Below are 23,571 nucleotides of genomic sequence, written 5' to 3'. Positions count from 1 at the left end.
GAGCTCCAAGGAGATTATGTTGAAAAATAAAAAAAAATTTACCCAAAAAAAATTGTTTTTATACTTCATTCTAAGGACTTATTGAACTACCCTCGTAACTATGGCCCAACTCTGTTTGCCGACTATTGGCTATCATGGTTGGCCCAAACATGACTACTAGAAGTCGGCCCAACGGCGAAATTATAACTTTGGCCCAACAATTGGTACAATATCCATTACCAAAATCGGTCCAACTATGGCTATTACACGGAAAAAATATCCATTAAATTTTATATACCTAATCTTATAGTAGAGAATACGATGGGTAGTTTAATAAATATAATACAATCACTAAACTGTTTATAATCGCACGCTACGTAAATTTTTATTCGCCTTGGGTTTCGAATCCTATAAGTTTCGCATTCCCCATTCGTAACGCCTAAAGCCTTTCGGCTAACCTAGCTGGAAGTATTACAAAAAAATCTGAAATATAACCGACAGCTGTGCATGGCCGTCTGCAAATTTCTGTGAACCATTCTATAAAAAATATTGCTACGCGCATAATATTACTTTAAAATCTTAAAAGTAATTTAAATTCTACCGAAATTCTTAAAAAATTCTTCGATATTACTTAAAATCTCTTAAATTCATTAAAAATATCTTGAACTCTTTTAAATATTTTCAAATCTTTTAAAATTCGTTTATAAATTAAAAAATTTTTTGAATCAAATAACTCCGGTTAAATCCCTTGAAATTCCTGAAAGTCTGTTTAAATATAAAATATTTTTAAATTACATGAAAATCCTTAAACTCTTTTGATTTTTTTTAAATCATTTAAAATGCTTTCTAAGATTTTAAATTCCTTTACTCACTTTTTAAACCATATTAATTCCATTAAGGATTTTCATGTAATTTAAAAATATTTTAATTTTTTTAAAACGACTTTCAGGAATTTCAAGGGACTTAACCGGAGTTATTTGATTCAAAAAATTTTTTTAATTTATAAACGAATTTTAAAAGATTTCAAAATATTTAAAAGAGTTCAAGATATTTTTAATGAATTTTAGAGTATTCAGTACGACAAATATGGGAAGCAAAGACCTTTTTTTAGGCATTTGCTTACTGTTAGGTCGGGCAGTTTTAAATTTTCCTTAGGTTATACCCTGATACGCCCTATGCCAAAATTAATGGTTCATTTAGGCTCATGCAGTACCAAAAGCCAAATTTTGGGTTCTGCATTTAAAAACAACACAGTACTGCCAGTTTAAAATTAAACACTTTTCAAATTAGAATTTAATTATTTTTATTTCAAGTCGTTTCAAATAATACCGTATGTCCTTAGTTGCTATACATATATCAAAATTTAAAATAGTTTGAATATAATAATAATAATAATAATAATAATAATAATAATAAGTTTGTAAATCTTTTTTGGGAGCACAATTTTGATTCACACATCTTTATTCATATGTATCATACATAGTTTGAGCACAACATTATTTTTTTATTGTTCCTTTTTTTTTTGCAATAAAAACTTAAATTTTCGATTGTTCAATTATATTCAAAAAGTTGTTATGAAAATGTTGTAGGCCTTTCAAAAAGCAACGTTTTTCTTCTTTCTACTTTGTAAATATTACAAATATTTTGTAAATGTAAATGACTAGTCCTGTTGAAAAATGGTTAAGTGAAAATTTGTAGGATTTTTCAAAATCTAATATTTCTTGTTAACACTTTTTCATATTTTGCGTCATTTGGTTCGAAATCTAAATTTTGAAGTGTCAAATTTAGGATAATTATAATACTTTATCAATCATAGATGATGAGAATGTAATAAATTATGATAAATTTGCATCTCTTTATTAGGCGAACAATTTTTGTCTATCAATTCGTTTTCGTACCTTTCGGCCTTTTCCACAAATTTTTCATTTTTATTTTTAATGTCATTTTTATGATTAAAACCAAAACTACGCGTCTTATTAAAAAGTAATTCATAACAAATTTTTATATATGTTTTAGGCGTACAATTTTAGTTGAATAACTTTTGTTCTTAACTTGAGGGATTTTCTCACAAATTTTTTATTTATTTGATGTTTTTATTTACAATGTTATTTTTCACGAATTAAACAAAAAGTACGCATCTCACGAATAAAACAAAAAGTACGCATCTAATCAAGAAGTGATTATTAATTAATTTATATATGTTTTTAGGGGTTAAATTTTCGTTAATTCATCTTTTTTGTATTCTGCATAGTTTGACCACAAAATAGAATTTTTTGATTTTTAATTATTTTTTGGGCAATCAAAATTTGAATTTTGGATTTTCTAAGAAAATCCAATAATTTGTCATGGCAGTCTTATAGGGATTTTAAAAAGCAATGTTTTTCTTCTCTTGACATTTTTTCTAATCTTGCGTTGTTTGGGTTAAAATTTGGAATTTCGGTTGTTTTACAAAATTTCTAAAATGCTATAACTCTCAGAATTTTCTTTTAATCGAAAAAAGTAATTAGGATTAATTGTTTGTCTATTTCGATACTATAAATGTGCGTACATAGATTTTTAAACTTAGAAAAAAGTGGTTTCAAAAATTTTCGAAATTTGTGCACTTTTTGAATTTTCATCAAAAATGGCTGGTTAACGAACTCGTCCTTTCTTTTAGGACTTTAAAAAAGTGTGCCAAAGATGGATTTGATCCGCTCATTTTTTCGAGAGTTATCGTGCTTACGGACGGCCGGACGGACAGACAGACAGTCGCCATCGTAAAAACCTTATTTTCGGATTCAGGTGGTCTCAAAATCTGGAGATCCTTTGAAAAACTGTGATGTCAAATTTCCGACAATTCTAATACTTTCTCAATCATAAGTGATGAGAATGTAAAATATGCTAAATATTGAAACAATTTCCTTTTTTAATAATTTTTTTTTATTGCTAATAGGTAAAATGAGTAATATTTCAGCTTGAAAAAATAAATGCACATCGGATTTGAAATTGAATAGAAGCTTTCAATGATAAATGTATTTATTTGAAATTATTTAAAAATTAAAAATAGTTGATAAAGTATCAATCGGACACGTTTACATTTGTTTAACTACTCAGGCTTTCAAATTGTAAAAGTTCAATTTTTATACTTGAATATTTTAGAATTAATCATTTTAAACAGAATTATTTTATAATTAAAAAAGGTAACAATTAAACATAACATTAAAAAATTTTGATTCGGAGTTATTTAAAATTTCATTCATATCATGTGATATGAAATTTACGATATATTTTAAATGAATAAACAGATTTTTCTTCTACAAATTTGTAAATCCCCGATCAAAAAGTAAATTCACTATCATTTCCTGGTTCAGTGACTGCCATGTTTTAAAATTATTATTTTTAGGGTAAAGAATTCAAAATTAAAGAAGGTCGAAAACATGAATTTTTCAAATAAATTGTTTTCATTTTTTTCTTCCACTTTCAGTTTTTGTTCATGTCAATATATTTCTTTTAGTTATTGTTATGTTATTTTCAATCAAAGCATATATGGTGAAATTTAATAATAAAAAAAATTACATTTTTTTGCTCAAAGTTGAGTAAGAGTTATACCATTTCTATATCTAATGTATGATACTAGGTTGAAATATTCTTGACCACCCTTTGAAAAATATTACGAAAAAAGTATTAACAATAAAATTGTCTTGGGTTTATATCCCATACAGTACAGTCGAATCTGGATTGAGTCTTTCCGAGAATTTACTTCGCGTGGCGGGGATGGGTGAGATGAGTTGCCGGGGATGTGCGGTGTTCACTCAGGCAGGAGAGATAAAAAATAGTTCCAAGACCATCGATTTCATGTCACGTTCAGCCCCAAAGTTGACACTAAATCCAGGTTGGACTATATACGTATATATAAAAGTTTGTCAGAAGTCCAACTGCAGGATTTCGCAGGGAGCGAGTGCTAATCTGAAAAATTGCACCCGATCTAAGTGACGAAATAAATACCACGATCCGGCAAAAGTCTCGTGCACCCCGAAGACACGGAGCAACGCAAGGAAGACCGCCTTCTCCATTTTCCCCGCAAGTGTTTTAGCCTATTTTTGACATACAGGAATGTTTTTCAAGCTATATAACTAGTGAAAGCTTAGCACCTCTAAGAGCTCCGACAATAAGGACGCTTAGTTTAACAGAATACTCCGGGTGCTACCTTCGAAACTGCCTTATAAGTTCTCTCATACCTTCTTTCTTTTCATTCTCTTTGGCAATTATGCTTTTGTCAGCTGGTGCCGAAAATTCGATAACGAACATAGTTCGCTTTTCGAAGTCGAGGATAACTATCTCAGGCATCAAGTGTTCAACAGAAACAATTGTCGAGAACATAAATTTTCAGTATATACGGTACTTCTCATTCTGGACAATTGACTCTTATTTCCCTAGGAGCGTTTAGCGCCAGTTCTTCGTGTTATTCATTTGGTCTTTTTCATTTGCGACTCTATGTCCTGTACCCAGAATAATCCTGTTGTAAAAACATTCACGATTCGATGTTCCGCGACCACCTTGATGGCGTGAGATGTAGAGTAGCGGAGCAGAAGGCTTAAGGGCTTGGTATAGGGACCTTCTATCCGCAACCCTAGGACGCGTTCGGTGGATTTGTCATAGGCCATTCAGTTTGATTCTAGAAGAATCAAAACTGAACCGAAAAAGTACACCTTCATCGACATAGGTTTTCTCCTAGGGCTTAGGATCGACTGACTCGTGTGCAACGGCTGTTCATACGCAACCCTTGAGCCCTTCAGGACCTCCCTGGAGTATTTGCTACTATTACCAAGATCTGCACCGATGGCGGCTCCAGGCAGGCTTACGCCCAGACGCTTCTGCGCACACTGCCGCGACCCTTCTACTCGTCAGATCTTCATGACAGACGAACCGCCTCTTTTATAGGCGCCACATTTCAACGCCATCCATTTTCAGGGCTAGTTGCTTCGGCAGGTGAGTTGTTTTACACTCCTTAGCGGATTCCATCTTCAATGGTTAGTATTAAAATCAGCACCTCAAAATACGTAATTAAATACCATAAAAACATTATAAACATGAATTTTATGTATAAAGATAAAATTCATGTTTATTCTGTTTTTATGATATTTATTTGTGTTATTTTGAAGTGCTGATTTTGTCATTATCTAGTCAATGAAAATAAGACAAGATCAGGATGATGTCAAAATCTAGCCGATGAAGACAAGGCATGAGATAGACTTAGTCAATACCCAGCAAATGCAGGCCAGGCATGAGCAGGATGTTGTGAATATCTAATCAATGAAGGAAAGACATAAGCAGGACTTGGTGAATATCCCGCAAATAAAAGCCAGTCATGAGCAGGATGTTGTCAATATTAAGTCAATGAAGAAAATAAATGAGCAGGACTGAATCAGTATCCAGTCAATGATGGCAAGACATGAGCGGGATGTTGTCAATATGTAACCAATGAAGGCAAGACCGGAGCAAGACTTAGTCAATGTCCAGCTAATAAAGGCTAAACATTAACAGGAAGTTGTCTCTATCGAGCCATTGATGGCAAGAGATGAGCAGGATGTTGTCTATATCTAACCAATGAAGGTAAGACATGAGCAAGACTACGCCAATTAAGGCAAGATCGGAGCAGGACTTAGTCAATATCCAGCCAATAAAGGCTGCAAATTAACAGTAAGTTGTCTATATCTAGCCATTGATGGCAAGACATGAGCAGGATGTTGTCAATATCTAACCAATGAAGGCAAGGCATGAATAAGGCTAAATCAATTAAAGCAAGATCGGAGCAGGACTTAGTCTATATTCAGCCAATGAAGACTAGACATTAACAGGATGTTGTCCATATCCAGCCATTGATGGCAAGGCATGAGCAGGATATTGATAATATTTAACCAATGAAGGCAAGAAATGTTGCGCCAAGTCCTTATTTCCTGGAAAAAAATATGTAGCATCTATATCCAAAAACACTTAATCCATATTCCGTCAAAATTGTTAACGCAATATATGTGCCGGTCCGCGAAGAAAGGGACCTAATGCGTCAAAGCTGAATTTTACAGGACAGACGAGAGTAGCAGAGTCCGCAAACTAGCATTTGAATAGTGGGGATGCGTCTACGAAAACCACCCCCTCCACTTACAACTACACCTTTATGTCTATTTCTGATCTCAGTGTGAGTGAGCTCACTTTAGCAGGGGCCGTTGACCGACAGGCATGTCAAAGTAAGGAAATTTAAAACTTTTAATTTTTCAACCAGCGATTTGAAAATAGCATTATCAGCATAATTTTGCCGGTTCTAATGATATATTACTTGCATCGACAAGTTCAAAATTTGGAGGAGTTTAATATCAAGTAACTTCAGTTTAATAGTCAATTTAATACTAAATACTTCTCAAATATTCAACCTTTACAGGCAAATTACATGTCTTTGGAATAAGAAAAATCACTTTTTAAATATAAAATTCCAAATTCCAAATATATTACTTTCGAATCACTGATTGCAAAATTAGGAATTTTTTTTATCTCAAATTTTTTCCTGTTTTTCAACAAAGGACTCCTGAGAAAAGGGCTGGTCTGCCCAAGCTCGCCGGTAGCTGGACAGAAAGTAGGTCGTTGGTCTGGCCGGTCGGGTACCATGACTTAGTCAAGAGCGTGCCGACCACTAGACTCTATCCAGTAGTTTTTTTTCGATTATATTCCATATTGACGTGTGCAAAAGTATTGGGCCAATATGTTCAGATATCTCTAGAAGCGATGCTATGGTAACAACCTCGATTCCTCGCGTTTGTCAATTGTTTAACCGATCAGATCAAGTCATTCTGAAGTCAAAATGCCGAGACATACGACCCATGAGATTCGGGAAGCTGTGTTAAATCTTTCTGAATAAGGAAAGACTTCTCGTGAAATTGCTGCCTCATTGAAAATTGGTAAGAGTACTGTAAATAGATTAATTGAGATAACGATCCGAAACATAAGTCGATGCTGGTTCAGGAATTTTTGAAAGGGCGAAAAGTGAAGCTTCTGGATTATCCAGCTGAATCACCAGACCTAAATCCGATTGCACGATCACATTATTTTATATAATAAAGTAAATAATGGCCATTTCTAGTAATATATACCGTCCAATATTTATAAATATCCATTAGCTTCTCTGCTTTTAATATATTCTGGATCACGAAATTAGATTTTCTCTCACCGTGCCACGCGCAGATTGACTCAATCGAAGGTATCATTAATTGATTTAATTATTTGTTCCTTTTTATTGAAAACAACCACAGGGGTTTTTTCTCGTTTTTCCGTTTACGAATGAAGGAAACAGGAGAGATCGAAAAACAAAATTTGGTCTGGCCACTGATTGAGGCCGAGCGATTTCAGTCGATTGAAACGACAACTTCAGTGAATCCGGTAGACATCAAAAGTGATCAAGAGTAGTGGAAAGCTTCCCGGTAGAACGGGTCAGTTTCAATCGTGACTCGGAGTGTCATGCCGGGGAGGTACGGGTGCGTAATTGGCTGCACGAATCTCGTGCAATAAATCCTCGTCCGTTTTACGGTCATATACGACTACTGGGGGTTGTAGATGGAAATCGTTCGTTGGCGGTGGCACCCTCATCAGAGGGCTGGCCTCTCGAGCCGTTAGGGAAATCAAAGTCGTGGACGATAATGGGCCCGCGACCGGACCCCTACCCACATTTCGTCATTGCCATTTAAGCCATCCACCTCGCTCCAGCTCCTGAAATTTATTTTACGACTGAACTGCTTAAATCTCTCCTCCGGATTAGAGGAAAGCCACCACGTCAGTTCTGTTCCATGCTAACTTTCCACTGACTTACAAAGATATAATACATTTCGTGAATTGCGCTCGAATTCAATCCAACAATTGTGATAATTGAAGATAATGGGGCCTGTACAGTGAGCAGGATTCTGCTGATTGAGGTCGTTACCAAATTAGATTCGGATTTAACATTAATGATCGCTCGAAGGATCGACTCTGTAGCCGTGCAAGCCAAAAAGTCGGGAAATGCTTTTAGAGTTTGCCACATGATTTGCAAATGTTTTCCATTTGAGGGGGAAATGGAGGAGCATTATTACAACTTTTTTCATTTATTTTCCCTTCAACCCAATTTACCTAGGTTTCTACCAAATTCCTTGGAGTCGAAATGTGACTGAAAGACTGTTGTGAATGCTACATCCACTCAAATACAGTGGTTAAGTCACACCATTGAAGTGAGCCGTTTGACTCTTTCCCTTGGTGTGACTCTTCCACATAAAAATACAGTGACTTTTTACGCAAAATGAGAGTGACCATGTCTGTCACATCAACTGATGTAACAAATTTCTGAAGCCACGTTAACAAGTGCGATAACTTTGTGACGACATTCCCCCACCAGTGCAGCTTGATGGAAGTCCACTTATAATTTTTCATAACGCATCTATTGAAACTTCGATCGCAACTCGTGTGAAGGAAATGAAAGAGTAGCTTACAAACTATCGTTTGACGTAAGAACATAAAAATATATTTTTTCCGCATTAGGTCCCATTTTTCGCCTATTGATTACCTAAATTGATGTATCGGATGTGACCGATTGGAAAAGGGCCGCGTGAATCAGACGAAACAGCTGTTCTAGATACGAGGTTATATCCTGCTCATATCTTGCCTTCATTGCCTGGCTAATGACTAAGTCTTGCATATGTGTTGCCTTTATTGGCTAGATCTTGACAACATTCTGCTCGATTCGTGCCTTCTTTGACTAACCATTCACAACATCCTGATTATAGCTTGTCTTAATTGGGTGGATATTGAATAAGTCCTGCTTATATCTTGCCTTCATTGGCTAAATATTGACAACGTCCTGCTTATGCCTTGCCTTTATTGCCTGGCTATTGACTAATTCCTGTTGTGTGTTTCATTGTTCTTCAAAGTGCCTTCATTGGCTAGATATTGGCAACATTCTGCTCTTGTCTTCATTGTCTGGATATTGACTAAGACCTGCAAATATCTTGCCTTCATTAGCTAGATATTGATCGCATCCTGCTTATCGCTTGCATTTATTGCCTGGATGTTGACTAAGTCCTACTCATATCCTGCCTTCATTGGCTATATATGTACAACATCCTGCTCATGTGTTGACTTCTTTGGCTAAATATTGACAATATCCTTCTCATGCCTTGCCTTCGTTGTCTGGTTATTGACTAAGTCCTGTTCACGACTTGCCTTCATTAGTTGGATATTAACTAAAGCTTGCTTATATCTTGCCTTCATTGGCTAGATATTGACCAAATCCTGCTCATAGCTTCCCTTAAATGACCAGATATTGACAACGTCCTGCTCATGTCCTGCCTTCATAGAACGGATATTGACGAAGTCCTGCTAATTTCTCTCCTTCATTGGCTGGATATTGAATAAGGCCTGCTCATACCTTACCTTCATTAGCTACTATCTGTTCAAAAAATATAGGCACCTCGATTTTTGTATAGATTTTCACGAAAATATTATCAGAGAAAAATTGTAAAAATATGCGACAACATGCATGTTGCAGATGAAGGTTTTGCCAATACTGATACAGAGTTTCAAAACGTTCAGATGATTAGCGATTATTTCCTGGCGTACAGAGTTGATTCTTGAAGCAAATTGCACATTTTTGCCTTCTGGAAGTGTTGTATGTATATTGACTAAGTCATGCTCAAGTCTTGTGTTCGTTGTCTGGATATATTGACAAGTCCTGCTAATGTCTTCCCTTCATAGGTTGGATGTCGACAACATCCTGCTCATGGCTTGCCTTCATTGTCTGGATATTGACTAAATCTTGATCATCTCTTGCCTTTATTGGCTAGATATTGACAACATCCTTAAAACTTTTTTGGTTGAAAATTCATCCATAGTATTGTTTTGGATTAAAGTTTAATATTTTATTATTCAACATTTGACAATTTATTTAAAAAGTCAAGTATTTTGTTGAGAATTTGTATGTTCGGTTTAAAAATCCATCTCTTGGGGTGTAAATTGCATTTTTTGTTGTTGTTGAAAATTTAACTACTTGATTAAAAATTGCATTCAATATTATTTCTTGTTTGTCTACTGATCTTATATAAATATTTAAATATTGATATAAGAGCAGTAGATAAAAATGAACTAACATCAAAATATGTATCATATAATTACTTATAAAAATATGATCAATACTACAACGTCAAATATAAATGAAAATTGGTTAAATGTTTAACTACTTTTTTTTAGAAAAATTTTATTCGAACATTCTTCTCTTTGATTGAAAATGTACCTATTTTTTTAAAAGTCCACCTCTTTCTGGGTTTAAAATTCAAATATTTTGTTAGAAGATTTAACTGTTGAAAATTCATTTTTTTCGGAATGAAAGTTCTACTGTTTTGTAGAAAATTGTTCTTTTTGACTTGAAAATTGAGCAATTTAGTAAACTTCTTGATTAAAATTGAACTATTTGGTTGAAGATTCATCTATTTGTTTTAAAATGTAATATTTTGTCTTTAAATGTTAATTATTACCTTTGTTAATTTGAAGCAAAAAAAAATTAGTTTCCTATTTTCCTGGAAAATCTTATTTCCCTATTTTAGAGCATTTCGGCCTGTGAAGCCTGTTACTTCTATAAAGATGTTTTTGATTTTGAAAAACAGAATTGATTTATCTTTCGCGTTTAATTTCTCGATTGAAAAGCATGTTGCTTTTCAATGTATTGGATTTCTGTTTATGATTCTTAAAAAATGTATCAGAAATTTGAAAAATAGGGGAAAGGCGGAAAATTGGGTCAAAATTTTTTATTTTAGATATTTTAGGGGATTTTTCTAATTTAGGGGAAAAGGGGGGTTAGGTAAAAATAGAGACGGACTGTGATTCCTGGAATTGAAAACATATATAGGAGTAAAAATGCAAAAATTGTACAATTTCAAATTGAAAACGATAATGGGTAAAAGGAACATTTGTATATTGCACTAATCGCAGAAATTGAGCAACTTTTCATTTGACAGTTTGAGGTGAACATTGATTTATAAAGCCCTGTCAAATATCGAACAATTTTAAATTAAAACTTTGGAAAAAAAGAGACGTTCATATTTCAACAATTTCAGATTAAAACTTCACAGATTATACCTATTTCATATTTAAATTAGTTTGACGATAAAAGCTTTTTAATTGAATTTTTTGCAAAATATTAACTTCGCAATTCAATCATTTCAAATCCAAATATTAGAAATTGAGCTAATTCACATTTAAATCGCATAAAATTTTAGAATTTTAGATTGAAAGCCCTAATAATGAATTTGATCAATCTTAAATTTGATGTATACAAATCTGAATAATTTTAGATCAAAAGATTCCAAATTTTATCGTCTAAAATTTAAATCCTAAAAAATAAGACTCAAGCGTGAAAGATTGCATAATTAAGCAAATGTCGATTTAAAATGTTCAATATTTGATAACTTATGCAGTTAACAATTGAATGATTTGCTATACTTTTATTTTAAATTCCTTAATTTATAGTTATTAGCAATTTTGATTCTTTGAACATTGTACAATTTCAATCAAGTTATAGATTGTTCAAAACTAAATTGTAATAATACAAAAATGAGTAAAATAAGAAATGAATAATAAAAGTAACCAAAATAAATAGTTCAAAATATAAATGTGGTGCCTTCAAAATTGATTAATTGGAAATTGAAAGCGATTGGAATACGTTAAATGAAAGTTGCACATAATAATAATAATAGTAACAATAATAATAAATAATAAAGGGAGCCTCGGTGGCTCAGTTGGTTAGACACTCGGACTTCACCTCAGAGGTCCGGGGTTCGATCCCTGAGCCGCTACCTCTAGAAATTTTTCAATGTACCTTTACTGAGGTTCTGGTGGTTCGGAACCCACCTTAAGCTGTGTAGGTCCTCTCATCGTGTACTTGACTGCAACCCAGTCCGTCAATGATGGGGTAAAACCAGGCTTTGTCCAATATGTCTGGGCAAACTGATCTCATCAGATCACTTGATTGCATTATAAAAATGCGTTCGTGACTGATGATATATACCGGGAGAGCCCCGTGCAAAATGATTAAATAAAAATCCAACTCTAACCAAAAATGCCTTCGACATATTGGGCAGTATAAGCCTGTGACAACATTTCGCCACAGAAAGTTTTTATGTATATCAAATTGTAAGCGCTGAAGAACTTTACATTTAGTTTCAATAAGGTTGCTTAGTATCAAATATTGTTTGAAAATTGTTCAATTTTAAATTAAAGGTTATAATATTCAAATAATTATCAAATGAAAACGTGCCAAATTTAATAACTTCAGGTTCCAAAATTCCAATTTTTTTAAATCAGCTTTCGCATAGTAAATATGAATACAAGAGCATCAGCTTTGTCAATGCAAATAAAGAACTTTATTTATTATCCCTTAATTTTTCTAAAGTATATTTTTTTAATCCATTTTTAAAATTTTAGAAATATTTTCATTGAAAAAATCTCTTCCTGTCAAAGCAAGCCAAAGCGACACAATGTAATTTTTTCAAGTTTTGTGATTAAAAAAAAGATTATTTATAGTTTTTTCATAAATATTATTTTATACCTGAATAGAATAAAATACTAATCGAGCTAGTAATTGAAGTTTAAAATCCATACTTACAGACTGAAAAATGTTGTTAAAAAGTGACAGCCCATAATTACTCACTTTAATTTGATAAAATAATTATAAAACGTCAAATAATTTTTTTTAATTTTTAGAGTTCTCATACTTTATTTATTTAAAATATAATAATAATTACAAAATTACTATCTGTATAAATATCTTTATATAGGCACAAGTTTATGTACATTGCAGTAGTCTCTCCAATTATTTAAAACCTAACTCGGTATTATATTTAAGAATTTTTTTCTTTCGATATATATTGTCGCCTACCTCTTTTACTTTTTTTTATGAATTATAACACCAATCTAATTACAAGTAAAATTTCTTTAAAATACTTTTGTAACTACCCTGCTTTATTATATAAGAACAACTATGAATAAATTTTAAAAAATAATAAACAAATCGTCTAGAAAATATTGCTGAGGGGAAATTATAAAAATCCGACAAAATTACATTAATATTGGCACTTCGTATTGCAGGGTGCGCCACATCGAAATACCTATTCTAATTAAATCTTCAATTTATGTACTTAATTAATTTAGTGCTGTTATTTTTCACAAAGACTCCCTTCATTAAAAAAAAACTATAAATTATTTTTTAAGCTCCAGGAAAATGTTATCGAATTACATTTTTTGCAATAGTTAAAAAATTTCATGAAGGGGACTTTGGGTTTTATTTTTGTAGTTAATTAAAAACGTAATACAAATTTCGTTAATACTCTCATGTGCACGCAATGTTTTGCATATTTTCTCTTTTCATATCGCCATTACCGCATCCCTTGTCGATTACATTAAATATTAAAGACATGAAGTAAGTACCCGAGCACGTAATAAAATCAGAACTTACAAGCGTCATGCGCCTATTCTTTTTACAAAAGTATACGTATAAACGAAATCAACGACTTTGGTCTCTGTGATCAAGAAAATGCGGGAGCTAAGTAAAGTACATGGTTAAATCTATCCAGAACATTATTAGCGAACGATAATATTTGTGCATTTATCGCTATACATATTAATTACAGATAACAGTAGTGTAATAAATTTACATTCGAAAATTAAGCACATGTACAATAAAATCTTGTGTAAGTATTCACGCTTTACATAAAAAAAAGTAATACCTTTATTGTCACTTTCCCAAAACAAACGTGTTAATTGGTTTAACTTTAAGCCGGTAATGTTTACCTTTCGAATATTGAAGTATCTAGAGATATTCGAACTCTATTACAATTGAAACTCCTAAAAATAAGGAGTCTAATATGTTACATTAGTTCTAAAATTAGTTCAGGCTTAACAAAAATTGCGTTATCTGCAGGTACTGCGATCTGTAGGTTTTGAGAATAAATTCTTGAAATACTAGAACGGAAGAAATGTAGTAGTATTAAAAACATACTTTGGAAATCAAGCTTCAACTTGTGCAAAGAAAACAATTGGTTCGCCACACATCATGAACTGCCCACTCTTGTTTCAATTTATTCCTCCTCCTTGGAGTTTCCTACTCAATATTATTTATTCTGCTATATTGGTTTGTATTCCGTACCGTAGAGTGTATCTTTAACGCGAAAATAGGTTAGAAACTTTTCTGTAGCATTCGTTTGGAAGCATGTACAACAAACATAGAATAACAACAAAAAGAAAAGTGGAGGACACCATGTTTTTTAAATGAAAAAGAAATGATTTGTTTAAGGTTTCTAACAAGAATACTTCTCAGCTATGATATTTCTCTTTTGTAAATAACGAGTCGTAGATGATTATTTAAGGATCACAGAAAGATTGAGTTTTGCTCAAAGGGCAAAATGTCAAAGGCATCCAACACTGATCTGTACATCTTATGTGAAAATTAAAATTGCACTATCATCGCATGTCACCCCATCTGACTCTCGGGTTCGCTTTTGCAGTCTTGCATGGAAAGAATATAAGGTACTACACTTGCCACACTTACTTTACCAATAAGACCTGCGAAGAAGAGGTCTTCCAAAATTCTCGGATTAATCGAACGAAGTGGAGCAAGTCTCAGGAGAAGACGGGGTAGCCTCTCTGATCCAACACGCTGCTGTAGTTCGTTCCAAGCTGCTTCTTGCAGTACTTCCACTTTTTTTCGCCAAATTCCTGCCAAAACGTTGTCTGCAAAAGAAAAAGAAATCATTATTTTCATTCCGTCTCTCAGGATTGCTACAAGACCTAATTTGAAATATCAACCAATATTTTTGTACTTTGATGGGGAATTTTTGAATTGCACATTTTAGTAATCAAAAAATATCATAATTCCAGATTTTAACAAAATTTTATAGCCAGAATTTCAGGGGTTCAGTAGTTCATTTTTAGGTACAAAAGGGGAATTTTTCTTTGAAAAAAGAAAACTGATTTCTTTTAAAAATACTATCGTAATAAACGAAAATTAAAAAATGCGACACTTTTCTAAGAATCAACCATTTCAGTTAAGTGTGAGATATTTTTTTTCTTTCACGACACTGTTGATTCATTCATATCAGATTTTCATTTTTCTATTTTTTTATTGGAAGAACAAATGTACAGCTGAATTATTTAAATAAAATATTTTTCTAAAACTTTAAAATTCAATTAAAATTGTATTTGCAATTATATTATCAATTCTATTTATAATGAAAAGAAATACAAAATCTCAAAAGCCCAAAAAAATGGTTTAAATTATGTTTTGGGCTTCGAGAAAAACACGTTTTTTCCGATTCTAACCTTCTACCGAAATTATTCCACTTCCATTTTTTGTTGTAAAAGATCTAAAACTCGTATATGATATCACGTATACCTTAAATAATTTAATTTTGAATAACAAGGAATACAACCCATCAAAGAGCCAAAAAAACATTTTTCATACTTTTTTCCCAGTACATCACCAATGAAAAGTCGGACCTTTCTAGCAGATTTACTTATACATAGACTTTCCCTTTACAGAATATTTGATCTTTTATATAAAATAAGAAATATTTTGGGGGTTTACAATGAAACTGTCTCGTGATTAAGTAAAAAATAAAAAATATTAAATAAAAAACAATTTGATAATACATTTTCAAGCACGTATTAGTTTTTGCACGTGAATTTTTTTACTCTTATCTGTTTTTAAGGTTTATTTGAGGTCACAATTCATAAAATGGAATATTTGTCATTTTTTCGTATTGTTACTTCTTCCAAATAAAAATCTCTTATGCTCATCGGGGCACGTCGAAAATAGCAATTTTTCCTAGATTGAGATTATACCATATGGAAAAGTTGCCTTTTGGACTATGAAACACTCGACTATTTAAGAAATATTTTTGGCCAACATTAAAGTCAAACACGGCGGTCATAAAGTTAAAAAATCAGTTCTCATTTTTCATCTAAAATTCCAACCCATGGTGAAACCAGTTTGGATGAAAAATTAAAAATAAAATAAAAAAATGGATCGAAAATCGATCCATTTTTTAATTTAATTTTTCATTTTTCTCCAAAACAGTTGGTTAGAGAGCGTTCAAGTACTTGAACGTTGGCTTATAAAAAAATAAAACAACAAAGATGTAATTTTTCTGGAACTTCAACTTTTTTAGACAACTTTTTTTAATAACCATTTAAATATCCATTTTCGACTCAACCTAATAGTCATAGTATTACATTTGAGAAATTTATCGCAGCTTAAATAAGTGGGGAAAATCTTTAAAATTCTCAAATATACAGATTATAGAGAATTTTGAGAAAAACGGAGGGAAAGGAGGAATAGGATACTGCGAGGTGATTCTTGTTACAATAATTTTAATCAGTATTTTAGCTAAATTCAGCAAATATTCGGTCTTACGGTCAATTTTAATTTTCAATCAGTATTTTAGCTAAATTCAGCAAATATTCGACCGTAAGACCGAATATTTGCTGAATTTAGCTAAAATACTGATTGAAAATTAAAACGGTCGAAGAAAGGAAAAACAGTTTGGATCTGCTGTATCTACAATTGTTTTGTATATTTGATAATAATTTTAGGTAGAATTGTTTAGAATATAATCATTATTGAAAAGTCTTTAACATTCCCTGGTTGAAATTTCTATGAATTCGTAGGAAAACTTTTATGAATTTCTTAAAATTGATAGAAAAATGTTTACGAATTTTTCATGTATTTTAGACTCGGCATATTGTTTCCCGCAGAAAGCCATTATAAAAAATCTTAAATTTTCGCACTTTTCCGTAGATTGGCGTACATTTAAAGGTTTAGTTTTTCCTAAGAAGGGTTTCGGCGGTTCTTGTTCAAGAATGTCTTACATAATTATATTTAATTCACACACATCAAATTCTTTTTAATCATGAAATAATCAGGGTGTCTACGCAATGCATGATTTTAAATTTACAGTGTTCTACCAGTCAATTGTACATTTTTCCCGGTCAATTAAGAAGAATTCAAGAGGCATGATTCATTTCAAGAGAATAAACAAAATTTGAAAATATTTCTAAACATTAAACAGATTGATAAGATTTGTGATTTGGAATAGGGTATTTTGGAAAACAATGATAATTCTGCATTGAAAAATTAGATTCTTTTCGCCATAAGAATTAAAATTCTGATTCGGAACAGAGAATTTTGTATAAGAATAATAATTCTGAATTTGAGTAGGGATTTTTTGAATTCCCTTTTTTTAAATTAGAATTAACCTTACTTTCCGAAAATCTCGGGCTATGCCAAATAATAATTCTTCATGGAAGTTCCCAGTTCAAAAGTCAAAATTATAATAATTCTTCACGGGAATTTTTTTATATTTCACTTATTTATTCCCTGTCCAAACTCTGAAGTATATTCCGTAGAGTTTCATACAAAGGTGTAATTATTCATAAACCTTTGTATAAATTCGTTATTTTTTACAGAAAAAAACTATACAAAATAATTACTAAGATTGCGTTTTGTTTTCTTGAATTTAGTACTTTGTAGTTTTGCATGCCGTACTATCACAAAAGCTATAAATTTGAACAATCAGCTGTAAAAACGACTAATATTGTACAAGAAATTGTTTGCGGCCAATAAAATATGTAAAAATTGAATAGAATTGACTGGATTTTTTTAAAACTTGACCAGCAATTTTTCAAATCTAGACCTGGGAAACCTGGAAGTCTTGTAATTTTGAAACCGGGCTTCTATAGCAACACTGACTAAATCACCTTTAAATTAAATGATCAGTGTGGTTTAAAGTCGAAATTGCTTCATTAGAAAATACGTCAACTTTTAAGAGCTTTAAAAATGAATTAATGAATTTATTCCATACAAAAAAAAAGAATAATTACTCAGCGTACATCTCAATCATAAAAATTGAATTCGCTTACCGGCACTGAAAAGCGTTAAGGCCTTCAGATATGCATACTCCGCAGAATCGACTTGAAGCTTATGTAAGGAACTAACGCAGTCCTGAAGACGACAAATGTGCTCTGTAATGGACTTCACTTTGCCCGCAGTAATTTTTTCTTGAGCGATACTAGCCTGTACGTGATTTATTATCGACGTAAGGATACTAGGCAGCGACAACGTGTAGGCACACTGAGCTAATCCAAGAGTGAAAAGTTGACCCCACGAACTACGAACCAGCATAGTTTGTATGTCAGATCTGCAAAAAAATCAATGAAATTGAAACAGATTTCAACTAAAGCATTGGAAATTACTCAACTGTTACATTTTATTATATGTTGTACGCTTCTAAATTTTTTGAAAAATTCCAGTTTTTTAATGTTCAATCTGAAATTATTCAATTCTGCACTTTTGTAATAAAAAGATTTCAACTGTTAAGTCTTCTAGTTAGACATTTTACGATTTTAATTGATTTCAGTTAAAGTTCATACAAATCTGAATGTGTCAACAACTGAAATTATTCAATTTTGAAATTGACGTATTCAATCAATTTTAATTTTAATGTTTTAAAATGAAATTATTCGATTTGGCCTGTTTTGAAATTCTTGAACTATTAAGGCATCAGCTGGTTTCAAATGGTTAAAATAAAAAAATAATAATAATAATAATTTGAAATTGTTTGTTTTATAAAGTTTCAACCTTAAATGTCGATTAACTTTTAATGGCTCAATCCAAAAATACTTAATTATGAACATCTTAAATGGTTTTGATCTACAATTTTGTGATCATTTACAATTTAAATTTGGACTTGAGCCTTATAATTTGAAAATGCATGGTTGCTACAAAACCTGGAAAACCCGGAAGATTCCTTGAATTTTTACAAAGAACCTGGGAAACCTTGAAAAGTCTTCTAATTTTCAAAAAAAGAGTCTTTCAATTTTTATAGCTATTTCTTTTTAAGGTTTTAATAATTATTATAGTACATTTTTGTTTGTTTTATAAATTTAAACTGAATTTGAATTTTTTACTATATTACAAAACTTTGTTGAGAATAAAATAATAGTTCAGGAGACTTTTAAAATTCTCCTAATTTTTGATAATAATACTATGAATTTTTCCTCCTGACAATGGCACAAAAGTTAATTAAAGTCTGCATCTAATAAACCTGAGTTGAACGCAAAATGTAAATATTATTTTTAAAATATTTGCAAAAAGAAGTCGAATTTTAATGTTTTCGAAAAATTAGAATAATACAATCAACATTTTTTATAGTTCTTTGATTAATTTTAAAAGCAAGTCTCTCTAGTATTTTTCTAAATTGTTACGATATTTATAGATATCTTTTCCTAGATTCTGCCCTAGGGCCCAATTTGGTGCAAATGGGTCGAAAATTTTCAAATAATGATTAAAGTCACCATATAATTAAAAAAATTAAAAACAATAATATTTTTATAAATATTCCTCACATTCATGAAAATATCATACATAATTACTTTTTAAAAAAGGTTTTTAAGTATTTACACATTTTTGAAAAATTGCAACTTTTTTGTATGAAGTTTGACCTTAGGGCAGAATCCAGGACAACATTCTAAAAAGACCCTAATAAATAAATAATATACTGTGCCAATTTAGTAAAGTACTTCAAAAAGTGTGAAAGAACCTTTAAAAATGTTAATTAATTTCAGAATAATTCCAATTTTTCGAAAACATCTAAATTTGTCGTTTTTTAAATATCTTTTTATGAAAACTACATCTTTTCTTTAACGTGGGCTTATTAGACGCAAAATTTTATTACCTTTCGCGCTATTATGAGAAAAAAAGCATGTAGATAATTTTCGCCAGTAGTGTACAAAAATTTTTCTGAAAATTATTTCACCAACAGTAAAATGCTTTGAAATTGATGTGAGTTCAAATTTTGAATAAAATGTTTTTTAAAGTTGCCCTGGATATTTTTTAGAATTTGACCTGAAAGAACTGGAAATGACGTGGAATTTTCAAATCAGACTTCTGTAACAACCCTGAAAATGTTTTATTTCTAATGCTCTAAATTAGAATATGTCATATCTTTATCAATTTAAAAATGTTTCATTTTCAAATTATTATATCTAAAATTTTCAATTTCAATTTGGTAGAATAGTTTTAAGATAATGAATTCTGTTTGTGATTATTGATTTATATTTAACTTTAGCGTAAAAAAAAAATTAATATAATTGGTTTTTAATTGGTTTAGAATACAATTTAATTTTTGAAGGGTCAATATAATCATTATTAATATTATAATCTGAGATGCAAAAAAAAATGGGAAAACGTACCAAAGAAAAGAGGAAAAGTAGTAAAAAAAGTCTTTAACAAGTGGTCAAAGTAACGATATATTTAAAAAGTGAGTGAAGTGACTAAAGGCTCACTGGCAGGCTCAAAATAAGTATTTGAAACCGTTCATTTTTTAATTGTTAACGTATTGAAGAAAACAATTAAAAACCAAATCAATTTTTTTATACAGGCCTTTCAAATTTGACGTTTTCAAAAGAAGAAGTACGAAGTACGAATATGCTCCAAATTGAAAATTTAAAAATTATACAATGTTAAGTCTAAAAAATTCACACTTCAAATTGGAATCCTAGAAATTTGAAATAATAACAAGTGAAGAGTGTAAAATGAAGGAAATAGATTTTTTGGAAAAATCCTGGTTCATTTTCGACTGAAAACAACTCATTTCTATACTTTCGAGTGATACTGTATGTCAATCTGTTAAAAAACTTTCGTTTATCGAATTCTCAAGGTTCAAGCATATTTTTCTCAAACTAAGAGGAAAATCATTGTTTTAGAAGAAAAATTCTCTTATTTATTTCCCTTCACCCTCTGATCCAATCGACACTCTAGATTAATATAGATATATATTATTATAAATATAAACAGTGAAATGAACACTTACGGTAAAGCCTGAAACGCGGGAATCCCTCTGGCCCAGTGAACGGATAAGAACAGGAGTCTGGCAGCACTTTCACATATATAATGAATTGATAAGTATGCTGGGGCTGGACTAGGTGCTCTCAACTCAAAGACTGTCTGTCTTTCGGACAGCAACTGACCAGTCCACTCTTCTTCTGGTTCGCCTGACCCATTTACGTTCTGCAAAAAGAATAATTTCTTTAGTCCTGGTTGCAAAATTTAAGTACCAGAAGCTACTATTTTAGATTCCATCATTAAAAAAAGAGTTTTTTCTGAATAAAGAAAGAATTCGTGGAGTTTGTTCCATAGTTTTGATCATGAAGTAAGCAGGATATACAATTTACGGAATTCAGAAAGAAATCCAAAAAAAGTCGCATCAAATTTTTAAAGAAATTGAAAAAAGTAGGCTCAGACACTGAAAGACTGGAAATTAACTTTATTTGTTCGGGACTATAGAGAACATAATTCTCGTTGATTATTTAATATTCTTTGCACAATGAAAATAAACTTTAAAGTTGAAGAAAGTTTTTAAAAATAGTCAGGTAGTTTGAATGATTCTGAATTTGGTTTTAAAATATTTCTTTCGGAACTGCTAAACTTGTTCAGCTTGGATTGAATTCAAATGGGAGAAGTTTATATTTTACATTAATGTTAAATTTTAGGAACAATCATTTTGAACAGTTTAAACTTGAAATTATTCCATAATTAAGGCTTTAATTTTGAAACTGTATAAATTGAATATTAAATTATTCATTTTTTAATATTTCAGACTTTATAGCTCAAAATAGTGTTGCACAAAGAGGAGATAAGGTTATTTTTCTCAAAGAAATAGGGGAATAAAAAATAATTTTCAATCAAGCAGTTGAGAACTTTCATGCAAAAAATACGATTAGCCAAATAGTTGAATTTTCAACCTACAAAGGCAACTTTTCATCTAAATGGTCGAATTTTCAAAAAAAAATTAATCTTCAAAGGAATGGTTGAATTTTCAACACAAAATATCATTTTCAGCGAAGAAAGATGATTTTTTTTAGAAAACATTCGAATTCCAAACAAGAAAGTTAATTTTTAACCAAGAAAGATGAATTCTTCACACACACAAAAACATTTTCGCCATAAAACAAAGAATTTTGAATTCGCAAGGACGAATGTTTAACAAAGCAGTTGAATTTTGTTCCAAGATGACTTTAGAATCAAATAATTGAATATTCAAACCAATGGTCGAATTTCCAAAGAAGAGATTAAACCTCAACCAAAGACAGTTGCATTTTCAAACCATATAGTTAAACAAAAACAATTTTTTTAGAAGACAGTTGAATTATCAGCCTGAAAAGTTGAATTTTCAACAAATTAGCGATTTTTAAATTAAATGGTTAAATGTGTATGCCAAAAAGACGAGTCTTTTAGACGACAGATAAATTTTCGAAAAAAAATATCAGTTTGAACCAAGAAAGATGAATTTTTCAACCAGAAAAGATGACTTCTACCATAAAAAAAGGAATTTTCAATCAAAAAGGATATATTTTCTATTTAAATGGCTAATGTTCAACAGAACTGTTAAATTTTGACCAAAAGAGATACATCTTCAACAAAATAATTAAATTTTTAACCAAAACTACTTGGATTTTCTTATTGGATTTCATTAATTCAATTCAAATTTAAGGGAAGACGAAAAAAATGGGGAAATATAGAAGTTTCTTGAAAACAGAGGAAAAAAAGAAATTATTTAAAAAGGTAGGATAGGGAAAAGCGTGTGAAGACTGTAATTGAATTTGAATTTTAAAAGGTTGATTATGATTAAAATTGAAACTAAGTATAGCGAATTTCGGAGAAAAACGAGCCCTGATTAATTGATAATTGATGCATTTTTTATTTTTATGTTATTAATGGCTTTGATAATAAACAGTTTAAATACTAACATCTCCAATTAGCTGAGCCATGCTGTCCAGAGCGTGAGAGATGAGCAATCGTTCCCTGGCTAAAGTGAGAGCGTCACTGAGGTCGCTATCGCTGCTCTGATCCTCCATGCTCGGACTCTCTGGCTGCTCCCACGTAGGTGTTGCCTCCGGGACCGGCTGCTGTGGTTCAGGCTTCACTCTAGGTCCTCGATTTCCTCCTTTCGTCCCGGCCGAGTCGCCCAATACTGGTTTTCGCTCATGCTGCACCGCTGCAACGCCCCAAGCTTGCTTATGTTTATTATATCCATTATTTAAAAACCCGAATTGTACTCTAATCAGATGATATGTATTGTCAAACACGATGAGCCCGAAAACGTTTTAACCTTTACATTTTCATTCCTTATACTTAATTTTCTAGTATATTTTGAATCTGGGTAGTTTCCCAAGTATTTTACAATAATTACCGACATTTTTCATTCGTTCTTTTCTAAAATATCAATTTTTTGGTTTTTGAACGTCCCATATTACGTAAGTATCTTACGTGAGATTTTTTTTTTTTTACTTAATATATACAACATTTTTACGAACTTCAATACGAATTTTGAACATTTTTATAGATTTCATGATATTTCAGAAGTTGTAGGGTATTTTAATCGATTCCAAAGGATTAGGAGGAGTTTTACCACTTTCAAAAATAATTTTAAAATATTTCTTAAGTTTGAAGATATTATCCAATACAATTTCAGGGAAAATCTGAATTATTCAAGG

At 31.3% G+C, this 23,571-nt stretch overlaps 1 protein-coding gene across 1 annotated transcript in view; it reads right to left on the bottom strand.

The window, feature by feature from the left end:
• The window catches only part of LOC117176567, an 80,220-nt gene that overhangs the window by 25,442 nt on the left and 31,207 nt on the right, over window positions 1-23,571 (bottom strand). Inside the window, exons 6-9 of the mRNA XM_033366821.1 lie at window positions 22,825-23,072; window positions 20,889-21,085; window positions 17,938-18,215; window positions 14,493-14,751 (exon numbers count right to left, since the gene is read on the bottom strand). Of these exons, the coding sequence (XP_033222712.1) occupies window positions 14,493-14,751; window positions 17,938-18,215; window positions 20,889-21,085; window positions 22,825-23,072 (982 nt within the window). The remainder of the gene's footprint in view (window positions 1-14,492; window positions 14,752-17,937; window positions 18,216-20,888; window positions 21,086-22,824; window positions 23,073-23,571) is intronic.

Source organism: Belonocnema kinseyi, chromosome 7 (assembly GCF_010883055.1).
Source record: "Belonocnema kinseyi isolate 2016_QV_RU_SX_M_011 chromosome 7, B_treatae_v1, whole genome shotgun sequence".
NCBI lineage: Eukaryota > Metazoa > Arthropoda > Insecta > Hymenoptera > Cynipidae > Belonocnema > Belonocnema kinseyi.
The sequence above is the reverse complement of the archived record's forward strand: the minus strand, read 5'-3'. Positions and strand labels throughout refer to the sequence as shown.